Source organism: Alternaria viburni (genome assembly GCF_023758015.1).
Source record: "Alternaria viburni strain BMP 2772 chromosome Unknown scaffold_1, whole genome shotgun sequence".
Classification (NCBI taxonomy): Eukaryota; Fungi; Ascomycota; class Dothideomycetes; order Pleosporales; family Pleosporaceae; genus Alternaria; species Alternaria viburni.
Window position 1 is genome coordinate 2375731 of NW_026055770.1, and position 25011 is coordinate 2400741.

Sequence of the window (25011 nt, forward strand, 5' to 3'; positions counted from 1 at the left end):
CGGTCGTTACGGCTCATATCGAAGTAAGCAAGGGTTTTGTCTGGGGAGTATCCTTTGAAAAGACCGCGACTGCAGGATATGGTCGATTTGTTTTTTCTCTGATATTCGAGGGATACCGTGAGGAAATTTGGGAGGAAGATGGTGCTGGTGTATATTTCGACGGCAGCCTTCAGATTGCTGGAGACGTGACGGCAGGAAAGCCAGAGGTGTTCGGTATCGTCGGAATATGCGAACACCATGGCCCATATCTCAGTGGGTAAGTCGCTCATCGTATGTATGGAGTCTGGCAGTAACTGGATGTGAGAATTGTGGTGATGATTCTGTTGAACAGGGAGAGAAGTCTCGGCAAGAGCAAAGGAATTTATGCCTCTGAGTTTTCAGTTTCTATGTTGGTGTCATATGCTTGGTAATGGCTTATAGGCGCGGCGTTGTGCGTGGTCGTAGTACCATGGTTACAATAGAGTATACCTAGGTATGGGACAGTCGGTACGCTGGCAATATGACGTTTAACGGATTTGATGCGACAAAAACCGTCGGCATGGTGAGAACTGTACTGCGGATACATCAAGGCTTTTCTGAATCTTAGGCGAGGTCAGAAGCATGATGGGCCATGTCACAGCCGTGCCTAGGCAGCCGCAGCCAGCGATTACATAAGCAGACCTTCACTAGCGCGTAAGCTCGCCCGGTCGATCCATTGCTTGTACAACTATTGTTGCGACCGCGAAGGTAGACCAACCCTCCTCCAACCGCCCCCGCGTACGGAATCCATCGCGCTCGCCGTCCCAACTCTTACGGAGCCTCGAGTACCTCCAGTATCTTCCCAATATGCCCGCCGCCGCGCTACCATCGCACGCGCCGCCGCAGATTCCAGGCTTCCAGATCCCAAATGACGAGGCGCATTCACTCAAGCAATCTGTCGCCGAACTCCTCGAACGCGACAACCCACGCTTTCCCGGCGCGCAACCCGTATCCTTTTCGCGCGAACACGTCACGGAGCTCCAGCGCAATGAATACTACATGTGCGAGAAGACGGACGGCTTGCGCTGCCTGCTCTACTTGCACTGGCAAGAGGGACCGACCGGAGCTTTCGAGCCTGTGACTTTCCTGATCGACAGGAAGAACAACTACTACAACGTCCAGCCTCCATTTCGCATACGTCACTACCAGCACCTGAACGAAGCCGAGCCATTCTTATTCGGAACCCTTCTGGACGGCGAGCTGGTCCACGACCAATATCCAAACGAGCCTGCGCCACGTCTCAACTTTTATGTCTTCGATTGCTTGGCGGTAGATAATACAAATGTGACACAAAGGACACTGGACAAGCGGTTGGGTCGGCTGCATGAATGGGTCATCAAGCCCTACGAAGCCGGCTTGACTAGGACTTTTGGCAAGAACATTACACCAGACGACCTGAAGCCGTTTGCACTCAAAGGAAAGAAGACCTACCCTGCATACAAACTCGAGGACATGTTTAGCAGCATCCTCCCCAACCTCCGACACGGTAACGACGGCCTGATCTTCACCTGCGTATCCACACCCTACCAGTTCGGAACCGACAGACACATCCTCAAGTGGAAGCCACCACACGAGAACACCATTGACTTCAAGCTCCGCCTCGGCGATTTCCCGCTCATAGACCCACAAGACGGCGAAGACGGCCTCATCCCCGACTACGACGCCATGCCCACCCCCCTACAGCTGCTCGTGCAGCACAACGCGAACCACTACGAGGTCTTCGCCACCCTCTCTGTCACCCCATCCGAATGGGAGACGCTCAAATCCCTGAACCAACGCCTCGACGGCCGTATCATAGAATGTTACCGCACAGAAGGTGGGCAGTGGAAATACAAGGCTGAGGCGGACGGCACGCCGCGCTGGCGCGACGACAAGAAGGATGCCAATCATATCAGCACTGTTAGGAGCGTGCTGGCTAGTATTGAAGCTCCGGTTACCGAGATGGACCTTTTGGCCAACGCGGAAAACATTAAACGCGAGACATATCGTTTACAGGGCAAGCTGGACCAATACCGCCCGCCTCAGGATGGTGAGCGCGAGGCTAAAAAGCGGAAATTTAGCGATGGTCTCAACGGTCATTGAGTGTTTGGATTTTAACGCGATGAGGACCTCCAGGGTGTGCTATCAGCAATGTTTTGCCATGTTTCTCAATGTTTAAGATGTAACTGTATTCGTCAGGGAGTTACGGCGCGTTTACACAGTTCATGATACCCACGCTCAGTTTATATGGGGCGGCCAAAATTGAAGTTTTGTTGTTCCCACTATCGTACTTTTCCTTTGGTCTGACTTTGTCATAGTTGCCTTTTATGTGGTGAGTTGCACATTTGATTACAGAAGAAACACTTGGGAACCATCAGGCTATTTGACGAGTTAACTGATATGATCACCCTTGACGCTTCATCCACCAAAGGACGTGCTGCTCTCCTTCCTCTTTACGGTTGCTGCTTTCCTTTTTGAAGTCACCTTTCTCTGTAGAAGCCGGCGTCTTCTTGCTGACATTCCCCAGTCGGAGATGACTGGGAAACCAATCAGCTTTTTTCGCGGCCTTGTCTTGTGCGATGAGCACTGACTGGTCATCAGCATTGTTCACAACCTGCTAACTTTGGAAGAAAGACTCACGTTTTCTAGTTGACCATGTTCCTTCATAGCATTCTTCAAAGTAATCTTCTTCGTCGTCCTCCGATTCTGACCCTGAATATTGAGGGTCTTCCTCTCTGTACCATTTCTTGTCAACTTCGTGAATACCGTCAATCTTATCGCCATAGTCCTTGCCCTTTTTGCGCGCTCTTATACATCCTCCATCACATCTCTGTTCTTCGATGAGTTCTTCGTAGTCTTTGAACGGACAGACCAAGATTTCCCAAAGACATTTCGTACGTGGGTCTTTTTTTTTGATATCGTCGTTGATGATGTTGATATTCGCAAAAACACGATCGGAGTTCGTGCGGCCAATCACCGGCAGCCTATGACCATCAATCATTGCATAATATCGTACGCGGCGAACGTTTTGGGACTCCTCATGCTGGATTCTGGCTTCCTTTCTGTATGCGGAATCGTAAGCTCTTTCAATCGCTTTGTACACTAGATTGCTGTTCAGTACTGTATCTACTATGTTAGATGTGAGACCTGATACTTACGTCCTGGCGTGACCCACCCCTCGTACCCTCGGTCAATATCTTCGTCGTCTACTTCATCCTCAGCTTTGGCATATGTACGTGTAGCTCCTCCATTCTTGCGCTGAATCTCCACGAGTTCTTCATGGCTTTTGACATCGATGGATTTGAACTCCCATTGTTTTCCCCTACGCAGCCACTCTTTGATAAATGCGATCATTCCGATAAGTTCCAGATCGTTCGTATGGGTGGTCTCGATCTTTGTACTATTATGGGTCGCGATAGGGCATCTTACTTCGTGTACGTTGGTCCTCTCAATTACTGGCCAGAGTTCATCCAGTCTTGACATTACTAAGAAGACTGTGAGTTCATTCAGTCATGTAGTATTTTGCAGGAGGACACTTGCATCCAGCTGTAGCGTGTCGACGCTTGTTCAGCTCCCACTTCGCATCGATCTCCACAGCTTCGCCATCACCTGGAGGGAAGTAGCTCTTCTCTGTTACGTTGTCGGTAATATCGCTTAGTACTTCGACCGTCCATCCTATGAAAACCGTGTCTGCCAGATGTATGATGCAACACTGAAGGTGAGAAGAATCCATATGGCCTGTCTTAGGGGGTCCCCCTGACGCCTCCGTAGTGTAGGTTATCCTGTATTTTTTTACCATCGTGGATGATTGAGAGACTGTATGGGGTCTTAGTATTAAAAGGATAGGCAACGGGCTTCGGGTGCTCTGAAGACTTCGACACAGCTTTTGGGTAAGTTTAAATACCTAGATACCAAGAGCTCTGCGTCATCATGGTGACTGAGATGAATGATGTGATGATGACTCTCAACTTTAGGATGAGTGATAGCTCTGAATAGACTCATCATAGCGTGAGCTGTGACTACCAGCGGTGACAGAAACGATGAGTCGAACAGTTAGTAGCCACTGCAAGAGCTGGTGAGCTTCACAAGATATTAGAATTAAGTCTAATGTTACTTTCTACTGCATAGCTAAAAGTGTAACTGAGATGATATGTACAACTTAGCAGAAGTGCACAGTCGAGCTCGCACCTCCGTTCACCGCACTCATGACCCCTCTCCACCGCTAGGTCACTTAACCAAAGGGCGTTGATGTAGCCTCAATCTCCTCCCTTTCTTCCTCTTTCTTTTGGGAATCAGTTCCGCAGCCACTCCACATACGGCAAACACTAGACTGTTGTTTAGCATAACTTCTGCGGTACGCTCTTCGCCAACCCAAGAATAACTTACAGCCTTTCGTGATCCATCCGTCGTCAATCATCTCCCCATCTACCCCCTTTTTGAAGAGGCGCTCGCATCCACCATCACTATCTTGGTATTTCTTGAAATCCTTCTCGCTGGCAACTAGCTTTATGTCACATTTGTCGAATCGCGAATACGGCCGCCCTGGCAACTTCAAAATGCGCTCAATCCCTCTGACGATGGAGTAACTACTCGTGTAGCCCGTCTTGTAAACGTCTGGTGAGCCAGTGCGAGGCCGGAAACGATAAGTTATTTCGTAGTATCTGCAGCTACGAAGTACTTTCATCACTAGGCACGTTAATACACTAGGCGCATTCTGGGTTTGCGTCACTTTACTCACATCCAGGAGTAGCCCACCGACCATCATTATCATTAGCCTTCCACTCTTCGCCAAGGATCTCTACTGGCCCTTCGTCTTCGTATTCCTCTTTCTTTCTTTTAACCGCTTTTCTCGTAACGTGAAGTAGATCTCCTGCTTCCCATCCACGGAAGCCCGATTTTTCGACGAGTTCGTCAACAAGTGTTTTCAGGAATACGTGGTTCGTGATGCCCTCACTCCTTCCGTTGCTAAGGATGACGCCTGCTATGGAAAGATGTTCGGGAAAGAACATTGAAGAGATGTGCGGCATCGTCGCGATAGGTGATGGTAACCTAATGGATGCAGTGTGGTGCAGTGAAGCGTTGCGTAGAGGTTCGATGGTGTGAGTTACTGTTGAGCATAACGCAGTCTGACACATGCCAAATGACTCTTGGAATCACTGTGTCAACATGGTGCGTCAAATGGTGAGGAGTGATATTTTGAACTGTGACCGTCAACTGCAGTGAGTCACATCTGAGCCAGAGGTTAAATCATGATGAGATACGTCTATGATACACATAGCTGAAAGAACCAGATGAAATACCACTTGGAATCGTACGGCCTGAGACAGAAACTAGAAACCACAAGTCCATCAGCAGAGATCTGGGGCTCGAGTTGTACCCTCAGTTATGGCAATGGAAACATTGGGGGATTGAAACTCGAAGATTCCAGTGCCTCCTGCCGCTTTCTCTCATGCTCAATACATGCGAGGCGTGCACGATTCACTGTATTAGTACTTAGCATCAATTCATGCCACTCTTTGCAACGTTGCAGATAGAACTTACAGCCATCTGTAATCCAACCTATGACCTCCTCACACTCGTATTCCCATGGCGCATTCAGCTTAGCCCCCCCATCCTCATGCCGCAGCTTCCTAAGCTCTTCCTCGTTCTTCACTAGGATAACCGTCACATTTATTTTCCACCTCCAACCCAGGCGCTCGGCAGCTTTAACCTTACCCGCAATAGCGTGCTTGTTTGTGTGACCGGTCTTTGCAAAGCATTTTTCGCTGGAATTCCATTCGTATTGTATGTTGTATACTTTGGCGAGTTCCAGTGCGGAGAGTACTAATCACCGTGTCAGCCCGTTTACTGCCGTATAATACTTCAGAATTGTACGTACGTCGAGGAGTGACCCATAAGCCGAAGCTTTTTTCGTCCCACCCGGTCAGCTTCACGCGGTCTTCTTTCTTGATGTTATGCTTCGTCAATATCAGCTCCTTGGCGGTCTCGCTCAATTGACTCAGGTCCACAAATTCCCATCTTGGCAGGTCGGGGTCCGTGGTCGATCTCTCCATGAGTTTCCCTACAGTCGGAGAATTAGTGAAGCCGATATCGATATCTTTTTCATCGCATTCTCCCTCTGGAGGAAACTTCGTGGGAAAGACGACAAGGTAGAGCTTTGACTTTATCGTCAAGTCGATAAATGAGGCAGATGTAAAGGTATCCATGGGTGTATACGAACAAATTTGGTGGAAGTAATGATGTTGTGAAGAGTGTGTTGAAGTGTAAGAGCAAAGACACGAAAATATAAGCATTCGCACGCTGACTGCGACAACGACAGCATGAGGTATGAGTCTATAGTAGTGACTACCTATGGATATGATTCAGCAGGTGAGTCAAGACAAATGTCAGCGCGGTGACTGCCCAGGTGCGATGGTGACTGCGATGGTGACTATAACAATGATGTACGATATCCAAACGGTGGGTAACTTTGCATTGATGAGTACCTAGGTAGGCATGTCACACCCTTCTTCATGACTCTTACTTGCAATGTAACGACACAATATATCGGGAGTCAGGGGTTGAACAGTCACAGAAAGTTCAGCAAGATTGTGAAGCTGGTGGGACTCATTTCTGTATCTTTGTTTCATCACACGACTGGTTGCATCATCTGGAATATGTTGATCTATTGGCAGATTTCTAGCCTGGAGATCGTGCTTCCAGTTCCTACACTCGTAGCTACTTCCCGCCGCCGAGCCACCTTTGGAAGAACCCAGGAGATTTAGTTTTGCCTCCCACTTCCACTGCCTTCTTGTCTTTGCCACTTTTCCTCTGATCCAGCAACTGAAGGTAGGCATCTTGAACTAGATTATCGTTTAGCGTGGCATTATTCTGTGGATTACATGAGGACTCACAGCCTGTGGTAATCCATCCGCCGGCGCCCTTTGCGATATCCGGGTGGAGAGGCACCCAACCCCCATCACTGTCTTTAGCATTTTGGAGTTCTTGCTCGTTTTCCGCGACGTTCCATTCGTTGGCATGGAACATCAGGGGTGGAGACGACACGGGTTTATTAAACTCCCGGGCAATATGTAACTCACTAGTATGGCCGTCGATTGTAGGGCCACCCGCGCTAGTACAATATGGTATCTTGTAAACCCTGGTAAGCCTGATTCTTGCCAGAACTAGATCTCGCATTAGTTCATATCTTCCTGTTTGGTTCTACGTCATTCGACGTACGTCCAGGAGTGGCCCATCGGCCCTTCTCGTAACATTTCCATTCGTAGCCCTCTTCAATCTCCACAAACTCTCCATCTTTTATATCGTACTTTACGATAGCCTGCTCCTTGGTAATGTCGCTAATATGTTGGATCTTCCATCCTCGCACCTCCAGACCATCTTCTTCCCGACCGTTTTCCCCAAGGTCAACGTAGTCCAAGATGGATTCATGATTTGTGAGGCCCCTGATCTTCTCTTCGACAGGAATTTTGCCTTCTTTGGGAAGCGTTGCGGGATATGTGATCAAGAGGAATCCTTCCATGGCTGGTATAGACATGTTTTCTGTTGGACTATTAGGGCGCAGTGAGACTGCGTTTGAAGGGTCGATGATATAAGGTACACCTCGATACACCGAGATCTTAAGTACGTACAGTGACTCTTATTCACTGCACTGAGTCGACTTCTGAGTCAAAAAGCGAGAAACGACACAGCAGACATGTTCAGATTCATCGTCGAGGACTACTTAGGTACAATGAACGTAATCTCTCTGTCTCTCCTCCTCCTCTCCTATTTCTTGACCCTTTCCGTTCGCTTCCAATATTTCGTCTTCCGAGTCGTCTTCGCCTAGCCAGTCCTCGTGTACTTTCACCATCTCCGAAAGCACTGCAAATAACCTTAGCACGTGACAAAAGCAGTCCTCCGTCAGCAGACTCACATCTAGGAGTTATCCATGCGTCTTTAGGGCATATCAAACCAGGAAATTCCCTAAGGTCCCCGGGCTTCCCGTACATATATTTGTACTTATTCACATCATTAACGGGGATGAGAACACAACGGTCGTCACCCTTGCCTTTCTCCTCATCTTCATTAACGATTTTCGGGAAGAGATCTTGGTAAAGCTCTTTCAGCTCCGTGCAGTTTGTATATTCGAGTGTCGTATCTTGTTTGGTGGGTCCGACGAGATGTGTTATTTTCCAGATGTCGGGCATTTTTGCAGCGGGTAGATCTTTGTTTTTTTTCAAAAGAATAGATTGGAAATTCGTGACCAGTAGCAGTATTATGTAATGTATTGAAGATGAAGGGACATCACGGGAGTATGCGTATCAATATATACACTTCGTGGAGTGACTGTAAGGATGTCATAATAGGGCTCAGGCCAGTGGTATAGTCATGGACGTACCCCACTCCGCTCTATGACTTTTGAGTAACAGCTCAGGATGCTGTACGTGCGCGAACAAGAGTCATGATACCGTTGATTGAGTCACTTCTTGAGTGGTACATGACGACGCACGTGGAATGTCACAAAGTGTGGACTATAACGCGGTCGTAGAGTAAGAATCTCGATTCTATCTAGCTCGCAGGCTCGAGCCCGATCCCGCACCTCCATCCACCATGCAGTCCACGAAGACAGAAGATCGGTGTGCAAAGATTCCCAAATCCCAAAACATCATGCCATTGTAACGGTACTTTTGCGGCGTCACCGGTCGCATATATCATTCCAACCAGACTCTCATATGCGCATTCATATCGATACAGTGATCATCCGATCGATCGACAAGAGCCCACAAAAGGTAAGCTCCTCTTCATTTCGAAACGACATACAAGCTCCAAAAGAGTACGCCCCGAAACACCCAAGCAAGGTGGCTAAGCGAGTGACGAGACAGGACGATCGTCGGCCGACAGATAGCCATGTGCCGATTTGAGAAGAAAAGATATGAGAATCGTAAGAGTCCGAAGACAGCAAAGGAGAAGACATGGCAAGTATGGTGATATGCCGCTTTGCAAAAAATGCTCGCTAGCAGATGCGTCGTAGGTGAAGATCCGAATCATATACAGGAAGATAGTGCTGCTTTTCCTGGCAGCACAATAAATTCTAAGAGGAGATGAGAATCTAAACCCTCAGGCGAGGCGATTTTTATCTCTGAAGAGATGTTAACGGCGGACGCTGTTAGCAGGGGACGCATTTCTGCTTACTCTGCCACGTCGCTGATTGCCTCCAGCCGCCTGCTGGTGCTGGGGTGGCATGTACATGCCGTAAGGAGGGTACATGCCGGGCATGCCCTGACCGGCGAGGTTGGCGGGCTGCATCATTGGTGATCCGTTGAAGCTGCCGGGGCCTGCAACAGGCGATGCGTTGCGGTAGGCGTCCATGCCCGGAACGGGGCCTTGGAAGCCGTTCATCTGAGGGTAGAACTGACCCTGTCGGGCCAGGAGCTGCTGGTATTGCATCTGCTGCTGGTTGTTCATGGCCTGCATGTTTGGCATGTACATGGGTCCACCACCCATTGGGTATTGCTCGAAGCCATTGGAGTCCATGCTTGCTGTGCGCTGGAGTGCGACAGGGTCGAAGCCAGCTGCCGCACCCTGATAGAATTGCCCAGGGTTTGGTGGTCCAGACGCAATGCTGTCCTTCGACGCTGGGCGGGTTGCGGAGTGCTCACGATGACCAGGTCCGCCACGAGTGGAAAGACCTACCTCGTCCATGAGTCGCTTGTAGCCCTGTTGGGGCTGCGCCTTTATGCGAAGAAGAACGTTGCGAACGTTTGTTACTACATCCGCACGGATCTGCTCATCGAAGAATGGAGTGGTGAGTACCTTGAAGATCAGGGTGGCACCGCAGTTCTGGTCGGCCAAGATGCTTTCCAATACCTGGTCGTTGGGAGAGAAGAACAGTGCCTGTAGGATGGTGTCACGAGCTTCTGGCTCGTTGCGCTGGTTGATGATCTTCAGGACGGTGAGGTATGCAACCTTGTGTGTGCAGAGGTGAACAATGTGCGGGACTAGGCGGGGAGCCAAGACCGTACGCCTCCTTGGGAAGGTGCAGGTATCGAGGAACCAGGTCAGGAGCAAGGCACCGTTCGCGTTGGTTGCGAGCTGCACGCTGTGAAGAGCGATTGCAGCAGCTACCATGCGCTGCTGGTCCTTGGTGGCATAGTGGCTCTCCAAGCAAGCTCGCATAGCACGGGCACCGAACCGACCTTGGGCGAGATCCCAGAGTCTACCCAGCATGACCTCAAAGATGAAGTCGTTGAACTTCTGGTACTTGAGGCAGCCTTGCATGACGTAGTTACCGAATTGGTCGAGGAAGAGAGCCATAGCATAAGGTTGGACAGCATCCACGACCATCTTCTGCATAGTCTCCGACTTGGACACATCGATGATCTTCTGCGCAGCCCATGTTCCGTTCTTGTGCACACCAATCTTGGCTAGGTGGGGTGCGATCTCGCGAAGCATGGCTTCCTTGGTAGGCTCCTCGCAGAACTCGAACAGCTTCTGCACGACAGTGTTTCCAAGGTAGTCAGAAGACAGCTCAGCGATTTCTGGGAGCATGGCCATGGCGATGTTCTCAATGTCCTCCTTGGAGCAGGATCCATTGTCGATGCGCTTGCGGATCTCTCGCAGTCTAGGAGCGTCGTGAATGCGAGTGTGGCTCGGCTCTTCGACAGACGGGATCTCGTCGACGTAGTTGTTGAACTGGACAGCCTTCTCAACCTTGGTAGTGATCCTTGACTGCTCGTCGTCGGTGGCGCCCAGCTCCTTCACAATCTGGATGATGTCGCTGCGGATGTCACTGAGCTCTGGGGTAGTCAAGGGCACATTCGCAGGGATATTAGCAACCTTGGTAGCGGCGGCAGAGCCAGCTGTACCCTCAGCCTGAGCCTTTGACAACGGGTCAGGACTCGGTGAAGGGAACAGACCATTGTGGCCAGGCGTAGCTGCTGCGCTTGGAATCTTGGCGTAACCAATGCGGACGGGGCCAGCACCAGGGAAGATCTCCTTTCCGTTTAAAGTTGACTTAGCCTGGACGGCACTCTCAAGATTCTCGTAGTTGACGAAACCGCAGTTCTTGTGTGTGAGGACACGGGTAGACTCAATTCCACCGTACTGGGCGAAGATGACTTGGAGTGACGAAACAGTTGTCGAAGATGGAATGTTGCCGAGCCACAGTGAGCGAGTGGGTCCTTCCAGAGTTCCATCGTCGCCGAGGTTAGAGCCAGGCAAGTGTAGCTTCTTGACAGCCTCAGTAAGATTGTACTCTGCATCCTCAGTCAAGTCACCAGTCCCCATGCCGTTGTCAAACCGGCCCATGGCGGGCAGGTAGGGCCGCATCATGCCCCGCGAAGGAGCATCTAGCACGCCGGCGGTGCGAGCACGTGGACGCGCGTTGGAGGCGAGGTTCGCAAAGGCCTGGACTTCGAGGTTGTGCTGACGAACGGCTTCGTGAATGAGAAGGGCATTGGCTTCGGCGGGAGTGATGGTGCCGCTGTATGCGCCATATTGATCCTCCTCCTCTTCAGCGTACTTCTCCTTGGCGTTGACAGAGTAGGAACGGAAGCGGTTTGCACCGCCAGAGTTCTGGTTGTTGGCGTTCCTCTGGCTCTCAAGGAGGAGCTCGATGTCGGACGGAGCCAAGGTAGCTCGCGCAGGCTGCGGGGTGTCGACCAGACCAAGGTAGTCAAGGGTCTTGACATCGGTGTCGGCGAGCGAATCGCGGGAGAAGGAAGACCTAGGCGAACCTTGTCCATTTGACGGCACCGACGCAATGCTCTGGAGGGTGCTGCTACGGTCACGCTGGTTGGACCAGCCGCCCGAGAAGATAGAGTTGCCGAACGGCGAGTTGGAGGGAGGGAGGTAACCACCGGGTCGCTGAGGCATTGAGCCAGCACGCAGACGTGAGAGCAGTGCAGACTTGGCCGCAGCGTTTGTAGACCCGAGCGCGTTGAAGCTCGAGTTGTCGGTTGGTGTGCCTGGCCCAGGCTTGAAGGGGCTCGTCGAGGGTGTTGGCCGGGAGCTCTTGGGGAGCAGCGAGCTGCCGGACATGAGGCCGGGAGGGGCAGCGGAGGGGGAGAAGCGGGAGGGCAGGGTGCCAGCGCGGGCGCGGCGGTTGGGAGCGGGTGCAGCTGACATGGTGTCTGGCACGGCGTTGTTGAAGTCGGGGAAGCTCAAGTTCTCGCTGTTGGGGGACTCGGGGATGGTCTCGCGCAGCGGCGTGGAATTCCCGCTGGTAGGAGGTCCCCACATTTGCGGAGTTAAGCCCTCCTGTGCCTGAATCTCGCGTGCACTGTCAGGGTGTTAGCACGAGTCGGAACTTGTTTCAGGGTGCGACATACCGTTTGGAAAATAGGCGGCCGCCATAGTCATGCGACGGGGACCCGTTCCCGAGCCTCGCGTTGCCGAGCGGGTTCGGGGCATTGCCAGCGAAGCGCAGAGAGCCGCTGTTGGGAGGCTCAACGGGCGAGGTGTTGCCCGTCGAGGAGCCCGAGTGCGGCGGCTGGGGCAGCTGGGGGATGTAGTTGAGGTTGATGTGGTGTTCGGGGCGGTTGGTGGTGGGAGCCATTATGGATTACAGACCCTGCGGTGACCGTGGTAGTCTAATAGGGAAGAATAGTCGTCGTGACTCGGTTACCAAAGCCAGGGTAAGGGATCGAAGGAGGGTTGGTGCCGGCCAAAGGAATGTGAGGCGAGGGATTATTGCCAGCAAGACCGGGCTCAGCACAGCGCAGCCTGGTGTACAGTGAAGACGACGACACGGGATGGATCCAGTCCGGGGGCGGTGGTGCAGCTCGACGGCGAGGGAGGCCGCGAAGGAGTGACGGAGACTGGGCGGGTGTCGATTATGGTACGGTACTGTACAGCAGCAGGCGGGCGGAATAGACAGATCACCGGAGTGCCTGGAGAACAGAAGTAATAGGATTAAGCGGACGAGGGCCGATTACGCATGCGAGCTCGTGCGGAGGCGGATACAGCTAGTTGTCGCGGCGGGAGCAAGAGAGCGATGAGCGATGGAGCGATGCTTGCGAGGGAATGAATGGTGAGGTTCGCTTGATAGAAATGGGGAGCCACCAGGAACACGAGGGAACTAGCTCAATTGGGCGGGCTGCCAGAACAAGCACGTTACAGGTTACGGCACGATCTGCGCGGTCGGCTACGGTTGTAGGTGGGCTGTTAAGTGCAACGGCGAGTGAGGTTGCGATGGCACGGCTGCGGTGCTTTGCTTTTGTACAATTCAGGGGCACACAAAGGGCGCCCGGGTGGCTCCAGGGCTGCGTCCTGCAATTGTGTCCTTAGTGGGTGGCCGCGGGACAGAGCAGCGCATGCCCGCCAGCGTCTGAAACACAGAGGCGCGTCGAGAAAGTCCGTTACTCCAGAATCTGACGTGGACACTGTGTGCCTCTGCCCGGCCATGCGACGTGATTGGCCTGCTGCTGCTAAACATGGATGGAGGTGCGTTGGGGTCCTGCATGCATACCAACGGCCTATTAGACTTTCTGAGCCCGATGTGTACGCCATTACTGAGTCTCTGCTATCATCTAGCATACAATGTGGCACGCAATCAAGACTACAGACTACGACCCTGCAATGCATCGACGCAGCATCCACACAGTCGAAACAACCCTTCTGGAAAACATATATGTCAGACCACGGCGGATATGCCTTGTGCTGCACGTCCTGAAGTAGACAGGCTGACAGGCCACGCAGACCCAAAGAGCTTTAGTGAGGCGTTGACAGCCGATGGTGCGGTACCTTGGAACGACGTTTATCTATCTGATTCTATCATAGGCGCACTACGTTTCAGATGCAGACGGGCCGCGCCAAGCCTTTTCTGCTGACTTGGCGACTTTCCTGGCCCGTCGCGTCATGCTGGCGCGTGCTCTCGATTGCACGCACTCCGCGCAATTCACGACATGCTGCCATCACGCCGCTTGAAACAATCCGCATAATACCGCACTTCAGACGAATCCGCCGCCCTGCAGTCCATGCTGCCAACCGTTCACCCCACAGCTGGAGCGCATAATCCGTGTCGCTGTCGCATGGAATCCTTCTGGAAAGCCTCGCCCAAACCTTGATCGCTGCCGTCCGACTCGCTTTGCCTCAGGCTCCAGTCCCCTCGTCTGCACCTTCCCCGCCTCCCTCGCGCCTGCCGCCGGACTCCTAATTCACCATGTCCGAAGAGCTACCCCAGGCAGCCATGGAGGATGCCCCGCCGTCACATCGCGATGACGAGTCGGAGGCATCCGAGGATGAGAGCGAAGAGGAAGCGCCCGCGGAGCTCATGGTCACGTCCAGGGCCAAGCGATCCAATGCCGGCAATCGCATGTCCATCCTGCTCGCCAAATCGGCCGAGGAGGAGGAATGGGGCGAGGAGTGGGAGGAGGCGCCAAACGAGGAGGAGTTCCAAGGCGGTGACATCAACGAGCAGGAGGACTACAACATGGATTCGTCATCGTCAGAAGAGGGTGATGACGATGCCGACGAGGACGAGGCGGGCGAGAAGGAGCTGCGCAAGGCCGAGCGACAAGAGCGTAATAAGAAGCGCAAAGCCACAACGAATCCCTTCACTGCACGAGTCGCCGCCCAAGCACGCAAGAAGGTCAAGCTCGACGTCCCCCGCACACAGTCGCCCACGCTTGCGCCCCCGCGACCCAAGAAGAAGTCCGAGAGGGCATCATGGCTACCCACCGAAGAGGATGGCCCGGTTCGAATGTCGATGCGCAAGCAGACAGTGGCAAACAAGGATGCCACGCTGGCCAAGCTGAAGGAGAAGGACCGGAGGCGCGATGACACCCTGGCTATGATGAAGGCTGCAGAGGCGCGGAAGATGAAGTCCAAGGAGAAGCCTTTGACCCAGGCTGAGAGGCTTGCTGAGGCTGCTCGAAATGAGCGCATCAACAAGAAAACCCTGCACAGATGGGAAGAGGCAGAGGAAGCCAGGGCAGCAGAGAGGCAGGCCAAGATTGACGCCCTGAAGAATCGACAGATCGATGGGCCCTTCTACCGGTACTACAGCGGGCCGGGCATCTGGGTCGATGATAAGCTCAAGTACACAGGCAAGGACGCACCGAGTCTGGAGCATCTCGAGGAAAAGCTCAACAAGGAGGTCACAGCTGCGGAGACATCGACGCAGTCAGAGTCTACGCAGCTACCGGTACAAGCTCCGGATAACCAAGCAGATAATTCACAGCCTTCTTTTCCGTCTCTTGATCAGTTCAGTAGCTCAACACACATGTCGCCAATACCCGCAACCATGCCCCCACAACAAGATAATTCACAACAACAACCTTGGACAGCAGCAGCCTCACAAGGCGGCGACGTATTCATGGGCTCGTTCGGCATGCAGCATCCCAGCACGGTAATGTTTGCACCACCAAGTCAAGATTCGTTTCTTTATGGCATCGATCAGTACGCCCAAGACCAGCAATCCCAGCCCATGCATGGCAACGAACTTCCTCCGTTCCCTTTTACGGAAGCCTCTACCTTCCAGAATCAACAGCATCAACCTTCAGACGCACAAACAGCCCTCTTCAACCAATTACATCCCTCTCTACCCCAGCAAAACGGCGACTCCGCAATCGGCCCCCAAGCCCTGCTCGCACAGTTCCAAAAACCCGCCTTACCCCCTCAGCCACCGCGACGCAAAGTCATTCGCCGAGCTCTCCGCAACCTCCTCATCCTCTCCAACTTTCCCAACCTAGAAGCCCCACCAACATCCTCCTCGCGAGCCAGAACAGCAGCCTCTCTCCTCAAAGAAAAGGACAAGTCGGCTTTAGTACAACTATACACAGCACTCTTCAACTGGACCCCCGCCGAAGCCGCAAACTACATCCAACAAACCCTCATCGCGCCCCCAAAACCACCCCGGAAGAACGCCGCACCCAAAGCCGAGCCCGAGATTGTCCTCAAGCCAGGCCAAAAGCTCTGTCCTATCACCAACACCATTGCCCGGTACCGCGACCCGGAAACGGGTATCGCATACCGCGACGCCCGCGCATTCGGCGTGTTGAGAGGTGTAGTCGGAGGCGGTTTCGTCTGGAGCGGCGATTTGGGATGTTATGTGGGAGGCAGAGCCAAACCACTGGAGAGTATGGGTGGAAAGGGCTTTCTGGGTATGCCGCCGGCGAAGAACGTGCCGAGACGGTTTTGGGAGATGAGTAGTCCGAGTAGGAAGGTTGTCGCGCCGCCGCCGCCGCCGACACCTACGCCGGCTGCGAAGGTGCAGGAGCCGGTGCAGAACGAGGTGAAGGGTGAGGAAGGGGAGAAGGAGGGAGAAAAGGAGGCGGCTGCGGAGAACATCACTCTTGCTGCGCCAGGTGGCGGCGAGAAAACGAGTCCTAAGCCTGTTGAAGCGGGGATTGCGGCTGTAGAGTGAATGTTGGGGCAGTGAACTATGTTCCCGTGTAATAACATATACGATGATTAGACAATATCCATACCATTAATCCACTTTCCTCTTCTCGAGGAAATTTTCAATCTGCGACGTTGGACATGACTGTACATGCTTTAATCTCTTTGAGCAAAGTGAAAGTGAAGGTGAAGATGGATTTCTCTCCCTAGATCGCGATATCGCAACATCGCAGTTATACACCAACCGCCATTACTGCGCTTCCACACGCGTGTCTCATACTCGCGCTACTTTGACCTACGCGCCATGCCTTCGACCGCACAGTAAGAGCAGTACGTCTCGCGCTCTCAAAAGCCGCCCGCGGGCCCACGATACCAACGCGACATTGGAACGCGCTGACACTCGATCTCACCACCGCGCTTTCTTCTTCGACGCTGTCGTCAAACCCATTCGTCTATAACATTCTTCCATACGAAGACTACACACCGGCGTCACACTCGCTCATCCACTCACTCGTCAACCTATGCACCCATACCCCAACACCACCCACGCACCCACGCTCCGTCACACGATGTACTACGTCCACGCCATAATCCTCACCCTCGTCCTCATCACATTCTTCTGCTGTCTCTTCGGGTACTACCTCACGAAGAGTTGTCGGCGGGCTATCGATCTCGAAGTTCACGAGTTAGGGTATCAGAGGGATGCTGAGGCTGGGATAAGAGGAGGGGGAAGTGGTAAGAGTGCGGGAAAGAAGAGCAAGAGTAAGAGTGGAGGTGGGGAGATAAGGGCAGGGGAGAGTGCGGGTGGAGGGGGGAGGGGTCCGGGAGGGAAGAGTGGAGGTGGAGGGAGTAGGGCGAAGAGCAAGAGTGGAGGTGGAGGTGGAGGAAGTAAGGCGATGAGCGGAGGAGCTGGTGGAGGAGCAGCGAAGAGTAATAGCGGTGGAGATGGAGGTGCTCCAGCATGGGAGGACACTGGAGCAGGTGGAGGAGCAGCAGCACCAGCGGCAGGAGGAGGATGGGACACAACCGGAGGCGGAGCAGGATGGGATACGGGAGGTGGCAACGAAGTCAAGGGGAACTGGTAGAGTCAATCAGGGCGACATCAGGTATGTCAACAACCATTATCCAAATATCGACAAAGACGCTGACTACAATCACAGAGACCAGCGACACGACTACAAACCACTGTAATCACAACCATGCCCAGGAACACGCACCCAGCCCCCTCACTATCCGTGTAACATACCGCGCTCGCACAAGCGGCTACGCCCTATCGCACGAGTTTGTCCCTCGAGCATGTACCACACCCCGATAATCAACATCCACGGCGATATCCCCCATTTGTAGCTAGACCCCTCTACAAGCGCTGGGAGACAAACTATGGGAAAACACAAGCTACAGAGCTATCGGAGTCCTCATAAGGGTGGCGACTACTGTGTTGGCAGACTTGAAGATTGGATGGCAGAGTTGCACGGCATGCTGAATGTTTGCTTTCTCGTTAGTGGTGTTGGTCTACGACAAACACACTAGAGGTTAGTTCTGTACGACTGTATTTGGGATGACGGTAAAATGCAAAGTCGTGTCTTCGTTCTTCTTTGCTTTGCTTTACCTGCGTTGTTCCTCTGCTGAGAAGTTGTTGGCTGGCTTGAGCTCTGCAATTGATAGGTAGCTCCGAATCATGGCAACGACTAATCTCATAATCGCCCTCGTTTTCGCCGGTATCTTCGGCACCGCACTTGTCTACCTCGGTTTGTGGTACGTTCACTGCTACATCCACCAGCGCTGCTACGAACTCGAGCACTGGTTCCATTTCCTGTTTCCCGGCCGAACGAGACCGCCGCCAGTTATCTATGTTGAGAAAGTGGAGCAGCGGGAGTTAGAGCGATACCGAGAGCCGTCAAAACACCGGTCAAGGTCTGCAAAGAGAGGGAGGGAGAGAGGAAGGAGGGAGAGATCGCAGACGAGGAAGTATCATGAAGGGAGAGATGTGGAGAGTCAGAGAGTGGGGTATGCGAATGGGAATGGTGGAGGAAGTTGGGCGGGACAAAGAGATGGAGAGAGAGCTAGGCCAGTGATGCAGATTGGTGGGCCACAACAACAGCAACCGTACGGACAGTCATATTATCCTCCGGGTGATTGGCAAGAAGAATGCCCCGGCGTTAATTTTGTGTGCCACCGTCCGGGTATAACGCAACGGATGCCAGTGCCATGGCAAAACCAAGTGGCGGCTCAGATGCCACCTTATGCCATGCCGACAAGCGCACCGCAACAGTCATTTCAGCCGATGACCGCAACGATGCCTGAGCCCATTCAGTATCCGCCTCAGTACCAGCCTCGAGATCGGCATCTATATCGACAGCCCTACTCAGAGACGATGAGTACGGATGTGCCGAAGACCAAACACCGCAGGACTCCTCCAGTGAAACCGAAGTCTCCAGCTAAACACCCTCATCGACACGAGAAAGTCGACTTCATCCACATTTGCGATGAATACCCACCTATCGTGCTGGAAGCGCTCAAGGAAGCAGCGCCTAAGAAAGCAGCGCCTCCATCGTCGTCATCGTCGTCGTCATGCTCTAGCGACCCGTCTGGCGCCACGCAAGAAGTCCCAAGAGAGTCAATACCGCGAGCAACGCCTGGGTTCGCAGATACGTTGCCGTTCGAGTACCCACCGCATCCGTACTCAGCAACGAGAGCGTGGAATACGCCTCGATCGTATCCTCGGCAATGGATGCGCGACACAACGGGGGCGGATGGACTAGACAATCAAGCCAGGTACGCCCCTTTCACGCCGATGAGCGGGTATAGAGCGAGGCCATGGGGTTTGCACACGAGCAGAACGCGCCCCGCACCGAGTAATGCTACCCTGATCCCGCTGCTCGTTTGTAGATTGAAGTCTCGTTTGTTCCACGGAGTGTATGCTGACAATTATTGTAATAGGCTCTAGCGTACCTCGGTCTCGGACGTACGAGCGGTGGAGACAGCGGACGACGAGCCCGAGGAACCAGGGACGAAGGCAGGACGAGCCGCAAGACGAAGGACATGAAGCGAAAGAGACCAATACGAAGCTAAACGACGACACATGTCCGAGGAACGAAAGGGAACGGGTCGTTGCTAGTGCCCGAGACGAAGAACCGAAACTCGGCGGATGGAACGATCGACCGTCCGAGCAGAAACCACGGCAGGAACGTTCGCCAACAACACAAGACGTGCCCCGCTACTCCCCCATGCCGGTACCGGTAGTTGAGGAACCATGTACTCCAACATCTGAGGGGCAGCTGAGTGCACCGAAGATACCGTCGGCTCCCGGCAGTGTTGGTCGTCCGAAGGCTAGTACTGGGTCTGCGCCACTGTCTCCTATCTCGCAATTACGAAGCCCACTCAGCTCGCCTAGGTCAGCCGTATCGAGTCTGGACAAAGGTGAGTAGTGGTGGGATGGGACTGGGGATAGTGTTGCGAGCGTGGAGGATCAAAGCCAGGGTTGCTGCATCGCTAGCGTGGCAGATGCTCTTCTGCATGAGGGGACGTCCAATAGTTGGATCAGATATCATCACGTACGTCGTAAGACACGGGCATCAAGCGATGTGACGAGTATGCTGTGTAAGCTTTAGCAATCACGGTAGTATGGGTTGTGAGGCATAACGCGTCTGCGCAACGGCATGCGCCAGTTGTTTGAGGTCTGTGGAGTAGTGTAAGGCAGTGCAAATGTATACACGCGTTCGTATATCGATACGCTGCCAGGTACGCGCCTGCTACAAGCGTCGTACGACGGAAAGCTCCGCGCGATTCCGGGAGATGGATCTTCGCTTGTGGCATCGACGTCCAAATGACCGAAGACCAAGAGGCCGAGCATCTGGCCAAGCCACCCATGTGCAGATTCTGATGACGGTACTAATCACCGAGAGAAGGCCCAGCCGCCAGGATGGGCTAAGGTTTGTTGATGATGTTGATGATGATGCAGCAGTCTCGGTTCCCGAGGAGGGTTGCCAGTGAGAGGGTTCGCGACATGCTCTGCTCTGGGGGCGTGGTGCGACTGTGATGTGGGCAGTTCGCAGCGCGGAGGGTTAGCCTCTGGTCAGAGCAGCGAGGGTCGGGCGCTCGAAACGGCTATCCAGGCCTGAGTCGTGATTAGAGTTGGTGCTGGCGGCTGGAAAAGGCAAGCTCCACTCCAGGGCTGTCGTCAGGGAGCTGGACCCTGTGCGATGGGTGACCCCAACCAAACAGTCGCGAGTCCGTGTGAATTGCGCGTCCCCAAGAAGCGGAACCTCGCTGCGTTGTGCACACTGCTGTCACTCACTACTTCCCGCCGCTTCCCATTCCGATATACAAACACTCACTTTCGCTGTGGTTGTAGTCAACGCTACAAAACGCCTCCACTGCAGCCCTGCGCCCGATCATCGCTTGATGGCGCCCGCGGACCTGAGTTAACTAGGCCCCTTTCGACCCCCAAGACTCTCCGATGCTTAAACCCTCCCGCCGGCCCATACACGAGTATGAGCTGGTTCCGCGCGAATCCCTCGATGTTGATGGCGAGGAAGCTGTTGTCGGTCAGGATGAACAGTGTTCAAATACACGGCGCTCCTGGCTCAACCGGCTGAGCAGTCGCTTTAATGCAGTCAACAAGCTCTCGGATCGCGCCGTATACGCCCACTACGTCACCCCGCGCCGCCGAAAGCGCTCCATTCTACGCATCCTGTACTGGACGTTATTCTCCGTACCGTACCTCTTGATCGTCCTAGTGCTAGTTGCCGGCATCTTCTTCCCGAGTTACACAGTCAGGCCTCCACACTACGACGAGCTACGCAAGCGAGCCACGGACACTGGGCGCGCGAACCCCTACAACGAGAAGGTCTTCATAGCCGCCTCGCTCGCCGAAAAGAAGGGCGACTTGACGTCTGGCGCTTGGGGTAGAGAGGTGCTGCAGCTCGTGGAATTGCTGGGACCGGAGAATGTCCATCTGAGCATATATGAGGATAACCCAGATTTGGTGACGAAGCAGTCCTTGGATTCGTTCCGCGACCAGGTCAAATGTGAGACGCTTCGCCTCGTGCCGCCGTGCAAAGATCGCTAACAACCCCAGGCAACTCGACCATTGTATCCGAAGATCTCGACCTCGCTTCCCTCCCCCACATTACGCTACCCAACGGCGAGAAACGCCTCAAGCGCATTGCATTCCTTGCTGAGGTGCGCAACCGAGCCCTTGCGCCCATCGACCAGCCTGGGGTCAGATTCGACAAGGTCCTGTACCTGAACGATGTCAACTTCGACCCCGTTGAAGCTGCGCAGCTCCTTTTCGCGACCAACATCGACTCGACCGGACGGGCAGACTACGCTGCAGCATGCGCTGTCGACCACATCATGCCCTTCAAGTTCTACGACCGCTTCGCGACGCGCGATTTCGACGGCATGATCACCGGGCTGCCCTTCTTCCCGTGGTTCACCAGCGCGGGAACAGGGACCAGCAGAAGTGATGTGCTTGCAGGGAAAGATGCGGTACGGGTACGGAGTTGCTGGGGCGGCATGGTGGCTTTTGACGCCAAATGGTTCCAGTCAGAGACCGGAGTCCAGCCCGAACCCGCCAACCCGCAGAATGGGACGCCTAACCACAGCATCTTCCCGCTCCGCTTCCGTCACGACAACGAAACTTTCTGGGAGGCCTCCGAGTGCTGTCTAATCCACGCAGATCTGCAGTATCGGATGTCTGGAAGAGGCCGACCTGCGGAATCCAGGATATACATGAACCCATTTGTTCGAGTAGCGTACGACGAGAAGACGCTGAGCTGGCTCTCTTTCATTCGTCGCCCGGAACGTCTTTACGCTCCGATTCACGACATCCTCAACTACTTCGTCGGCTTCCCTGATAAGAAAGCCCGGTTCGCTGAGGAGCCAGGGCAGCTTGTGACGGACAAAGTCTGGATTTACGACCACCCAGCTGCAGCTTTCGCACAAAACGCGACAGAAGCCGATCGTGCAGGCCACTACGTTGAGCAGGAGCGGAGAGCAGAGCCAGGCGGTTATTGCTCATCGCCCAATCTCCTTGTTATCAACGAGAAGCCTGAACACGGCCCTGGTTCGTGGAGCAAGATCCAAATTCCGAGGCCTCCCCAGTCTTGATCGCTCGAGACACGACCATCGACGACGACTTCTTTCTCACGGCCTTCATTTAGTACTTCAAAACTTTCCTTTGTTATGCATAGCGGGATGGATGGGAAACACGGCGTTGGCAGCTCACCGAGCTTTCTAGAATTTTACCTTTACGGTCACCAACATGCTTCGGATAGGGAGCAACGTCCTTGACCGCACAGCGCGGGCTGGTCAAGGATGCTTAGGAGTACTTTGGGTCTAACACTTTAATACGTGTTCATCGACAAGGTGGAGGCTTGTTCTCTTCTCTCATCTAGTCGTAATTTCAAAGTCACAGTCACAGTAGCCTCATGATTGTCAGCCACACAATGTCAGATGTCATACTTCGCGTGTCTGATCTCATACACCGCCTCCTTGTTGGGCACTAGTGTGCCTGCCTCTCATGCACTCTTCCTCTTATATCCAGGACCCTCTTCTGGTCCTTCGGAAGTCCTTCTGAGACCCTCAAATTGTACTCTCGAGTACTGACGCTCTCTCTGTACGTGCAGTTGTAGCTGTCATTCAACGTGAGGCGAAACGCGACACCCCGGCCTCGTTCGCTCCAGCCAATGACCACGCGCGAGTATCACACGATCGCCAAGCCGCTAAACCCGATTTTTCCTTGACTGTCCTCGACGCGCTAGGAGGCCAACACGGTGCGAAGAAGACGCCTCATCTGACCAGGACCCTCTTGTACATACAAACTTCATCATCTCTTATCCGCCTGCCGCCCGCTCTCTAGAACAATCTGATCGCCTTTGCATTTCCGCGTACTATCCCCTACCCGTCAAAGCGACAAGGAGCTTGGCATAACGACGTCATTTCCCAAAGTGTGTACCTGCAGGCAGGCACCATGGTTCTCGATAACGATACGCGTGGGTGGATCATGACTGCGGTCAGCGGCATAGGTATGATTGACGATTTCGCGCGGGAAGCTGCATGGATATTTCACGGGGAGCAGATGAGCTAACGCGTAAACAGCATGTACATTTGGAGGTGAGATTTATTCCCGCGGTTGATCCCATCGACCGGGATTCCGAGAACTTCAGTCAGGGAAGATGCTAAAGATGGCTAGCTTCGATAATATGCGTCGACCTCATTGTGCGATATTTTCCTGGCAAGAGGAACTTTAAGATTGAAGAGAGTAATGCGTTCTTGTCGACGGGACTGAGTCTTTCTTTTGGTGTTATGGTAAGTGGAGCTGCTGGGCTTTGTTTGACTCTTGCTGACCTATATCTAAGATCTTCTCATCACTATACAGCATGCTTCCTTCCGCGAAGAACTATCTGAGAAAAGGAGGCATGTCACCACGGAACGCGATACTGACATTAATCGGCTGCTTCCTTGTTGGTGCTCTTGGCATCTCAGTCCTTTCCGGAATACTGCACCAGTACATTCCGCACTCAGTTGTCGACTGCGAAAGCAAACACGATGATGAAGAGCAAGGGAAGTTTCAAGAAGAGGAATCGCATTCTCACCAACCGATGCAAGAGCAGCCGCTCAGTCTTCCGCACACCCATGGACATGAAGAGCATACTTCGTACGGGACAAGTAGCGTAAACTCGAAAGCCGCCCTGCCTCAGAGGCCATCGCTTCATAAGACGCTGTCATCCAAAGTCTCGCAACTAATTGTTGGTGCCGAAAAAGCTTGTGACGACACTGACAACGGGCAATGTTACGGTGATCTGTGTGAAGTACGGCCTTCGCGCTTACAGTCACGAAAGTCCCTAGGCAGCTTGAGTATTACACGACCATCTGGGATGAGCAGAAGCCAAACCTCACAGGGCCCGCATGATCGGCGAACAGCGTTGGGGGATGTGAACGAAACAACACCTCTAGTACCTACAAAATCCGGACCAGCCACCATGGAAAGCTCTTTTGCAAGTTTACCGTCTACCAACGGCCACGCAGCACATGAGATCCAACCCCTCCAAAAGCACAGCCGCTCCTCCTCGACTACCTCATCACACACTGACCACCACCAACATCACGGCCACAGCCACGACGAACATGACCAGGAGGCTCAGCAACATCACCACCACGTTCCAACAAACGCCTTCCTCTCCCTCGGCCTCCAAACAAGCACAGCAATCGCCCTGCACAAAATTCCCGAAGGCTTCATCACTTACGCTACCAACCACGCCAACCCCACCCTCGGCTTCTCCATCTTCCTCGCCCTCTTCATCCACAACATCACCGAAGGTTTCGCTCTCGCCCTCCCCCTCTACCTCGCCATTGGCTCCCGCTGGAAAGCCATGCTCATCTCTGCCGTCCTGGGTGGTGTCAGTCAGCCCCTCGGTGCTGGTGTCGCAGCGCTGTGGTTCAAGATCCAAGGCAGGGGTCGAGAGCACGGCGCTGATGAGGGCATGGATACTATCTATGGATGCATGTTTGCCGTTACTGCGGGGATCATGGCGATGGTGAGCTTGCAGCTGCTCGGGGAGAGTCTGGATTTGACGAATTCGAGGCGCTTGTGCTTTGTTAGTGCGTTTGCGGGGATGGGGATTTTGGGGTTGAGTAGCGCACTTACGGCGTGAGTGTGTAATCATGTACATGGGGAAATATGGCGGC

The 25011-nt window shown here is 53.5% G+C and overlaps 10 protein-coding genes across 10 annotated transcripts; 4 read left to right on the forward strand and 6 right to left on the reverse strand.

The window, feature by feature from the left end:
- Window positions 1-825: 825 nt before the first annotated feature.
- J4E79_000852 (uncharacterized protein) lies at window positions 826-2100 on the forward strand (the record flags this gene model as incomplete). Its single annotated transcript, XM_049349764.1, has 1 exon — window positions 826-2100. The coding sequence occupies one exon, from the start codon at window positions 826-828 to the stop codon at window positions 2098-2100; it is 1275 nt and encodes a 424-aa protein (XP_049216551.1).
- A 301-nt stretch (window positions 2101-2401) lies between these two features.
- On the reverse strand, window positions 2402-3796 carry J4E79_000853 (uncharacterized protein; the record flags this gene model as incomplete). The annotated part of the gene is made up of 4 exons (XM_049349765.1): window positions 2402-2583; window positions 2638-3099; window positions 3156-3397; window positions 3534-3796. The coding sequence occupies 4 exons, from the start codon at window positions 3794-3796 to the stop codon at window positions 2402-2404; spliced, it is 1149 nt and encodes a 382-aa protein (XP_049216552.1).
- Window positions 3797-4727: 931 nt separating this feature from the next.
- On the reverse strand, window positions 4728-6203 carry J4E79_000854 (uncharacterized protein; the record flags this gene model as incomplete). Its single annotated transcript, XM_049349766.1, has 3 exons — window positions 4728-5104; window positions 5539-5820; window positions 5876-6203. 3 exons carry the CDS (start codon window positions 6201-6203, stop codon window positions 4728-4730), a joined length of 987 nt encoding a protein of 328 aa, XP_049216553.1.
- A 511-nt stretch (window positions 6204-6714) lies between these two features.
- J4E79_000855 (uncharacterized protein) lies at window positions 6715-7023 on the reverse strand (the record flags this gene model as incomplete). Its single annotated transcript, XM_049349767.1, has 2 exons — window positions 6715-6839; window positions 6891-7023. The coding sequence occupies 2 exons, from the start codon at window positions 7021-7023 to the stop codon at window positions 6715-6717; spliced, it is 258 nt and encodes an 85-aa protein (XP_049216554.1).
- A 154-nt stretch (window positions 7024-7177) lies between these two features.
- J4E79_000856 (uncharacterized protein) lies at window positions 7178-7531 on the reverse strand (the record flags this gene model as incomplete). The annotated part of the gene is given in 2 exon segments (XM_049349768.1): window positions 7178-7197; window positions 7216-7531. 2 exon segments carry the CDS (start codon window positions 7529-7531, stop codon window positions 7178-7180), a joined length of 336 nt encoding a protein of 111 aa, XP_049216555.1.
- Window positions 7532-7717: 186 nt separating this feature from the next.
- J4E79_000857 (uncharacterized protein) lies at window positions 7718-8183 on the reverse strand (the record flags this gene model as incomplete). The annotated part of the gene is made up of 2 exons (XM_049349769.1): window positions 7718-7857; window positions 7910-8183. The coding sequence occupies 2 exons, from the start codon at window positions 8181-8183 to the stop codon at window positions 7718-7720; spliced, it is 414 nt and encodes a 137-aa protein (XP_049216556.1).
- Window positions 8184-9126: 943 nt separating this feature from the next.
- On the reverse strand, window positions 9127-12532 carry J4E79_000858 (uncharacterized protein; the record flags this gene model as incomplete). The annotated part of the gene is made up of 2 exons (XM_049349770.1): window positions 9127-12256; window positions 12306-12532. 2 exons carry the CDS (start codon window positions 12530-12532, stop codon window positions 9127-9129), a joined length of 3357 nt encoding a protein of 1118 aa, XP_049216557.1.
- Window positions 12533-14137: 1605 nt separating this feature from the next.
- On the forward strand, window positions 14138-16342 carry J4E79_000859 (uncharacterized protein; the record flags this gene model as incomplete). Its single annotated transcript, XM_049349771.1, has 1 exon — window positions 14138-16342. One exon carries the CDS (start codon window positions 14138-14140, stop codon window positions 16340-16342), a length of 2205 nt encoding a protein of 734 aa, XP_049216558.1.
- Window positions 16343-20776: 4434 nt separating this feature from the next.
- J4E79_000860 (uncharacterized protein) lies at window positions 20777-22431 on the forward strand (the record flags this gene model as incomplete). Its single annotated transcript, XM_049349772.1, has 2 exons — window positions 20777-21347; window positions 21398-22431. 2 exons carry the CDS (start codon window positions 20777-20779, stop codon window positions 22429-22431), a joined length of 1605 nt encoding a protein of 534 aa, XP_049216559.1.
- A 1874-nt stretch (window positions 22432-24305) lies between these two features.
- Window positions 24306-24925, forward strand: J4E79_000861 (uncharacterized protein; the record flags this gene model as incomplete). The annotated part of the gene is made up of 2 exons (XM_049349773.1): window positions 24306-24860; window positions 24887-24925. 2 exons carry the CDS (start codon window positions 24306-24308, stop codon window positions 24923-24925), a joined length of 594 nt encoding a protein of 197 aa, XP_049216560.1.
- Between the last annotated feature and the right edge of the window lie 86 nt (window positions 24926-25011).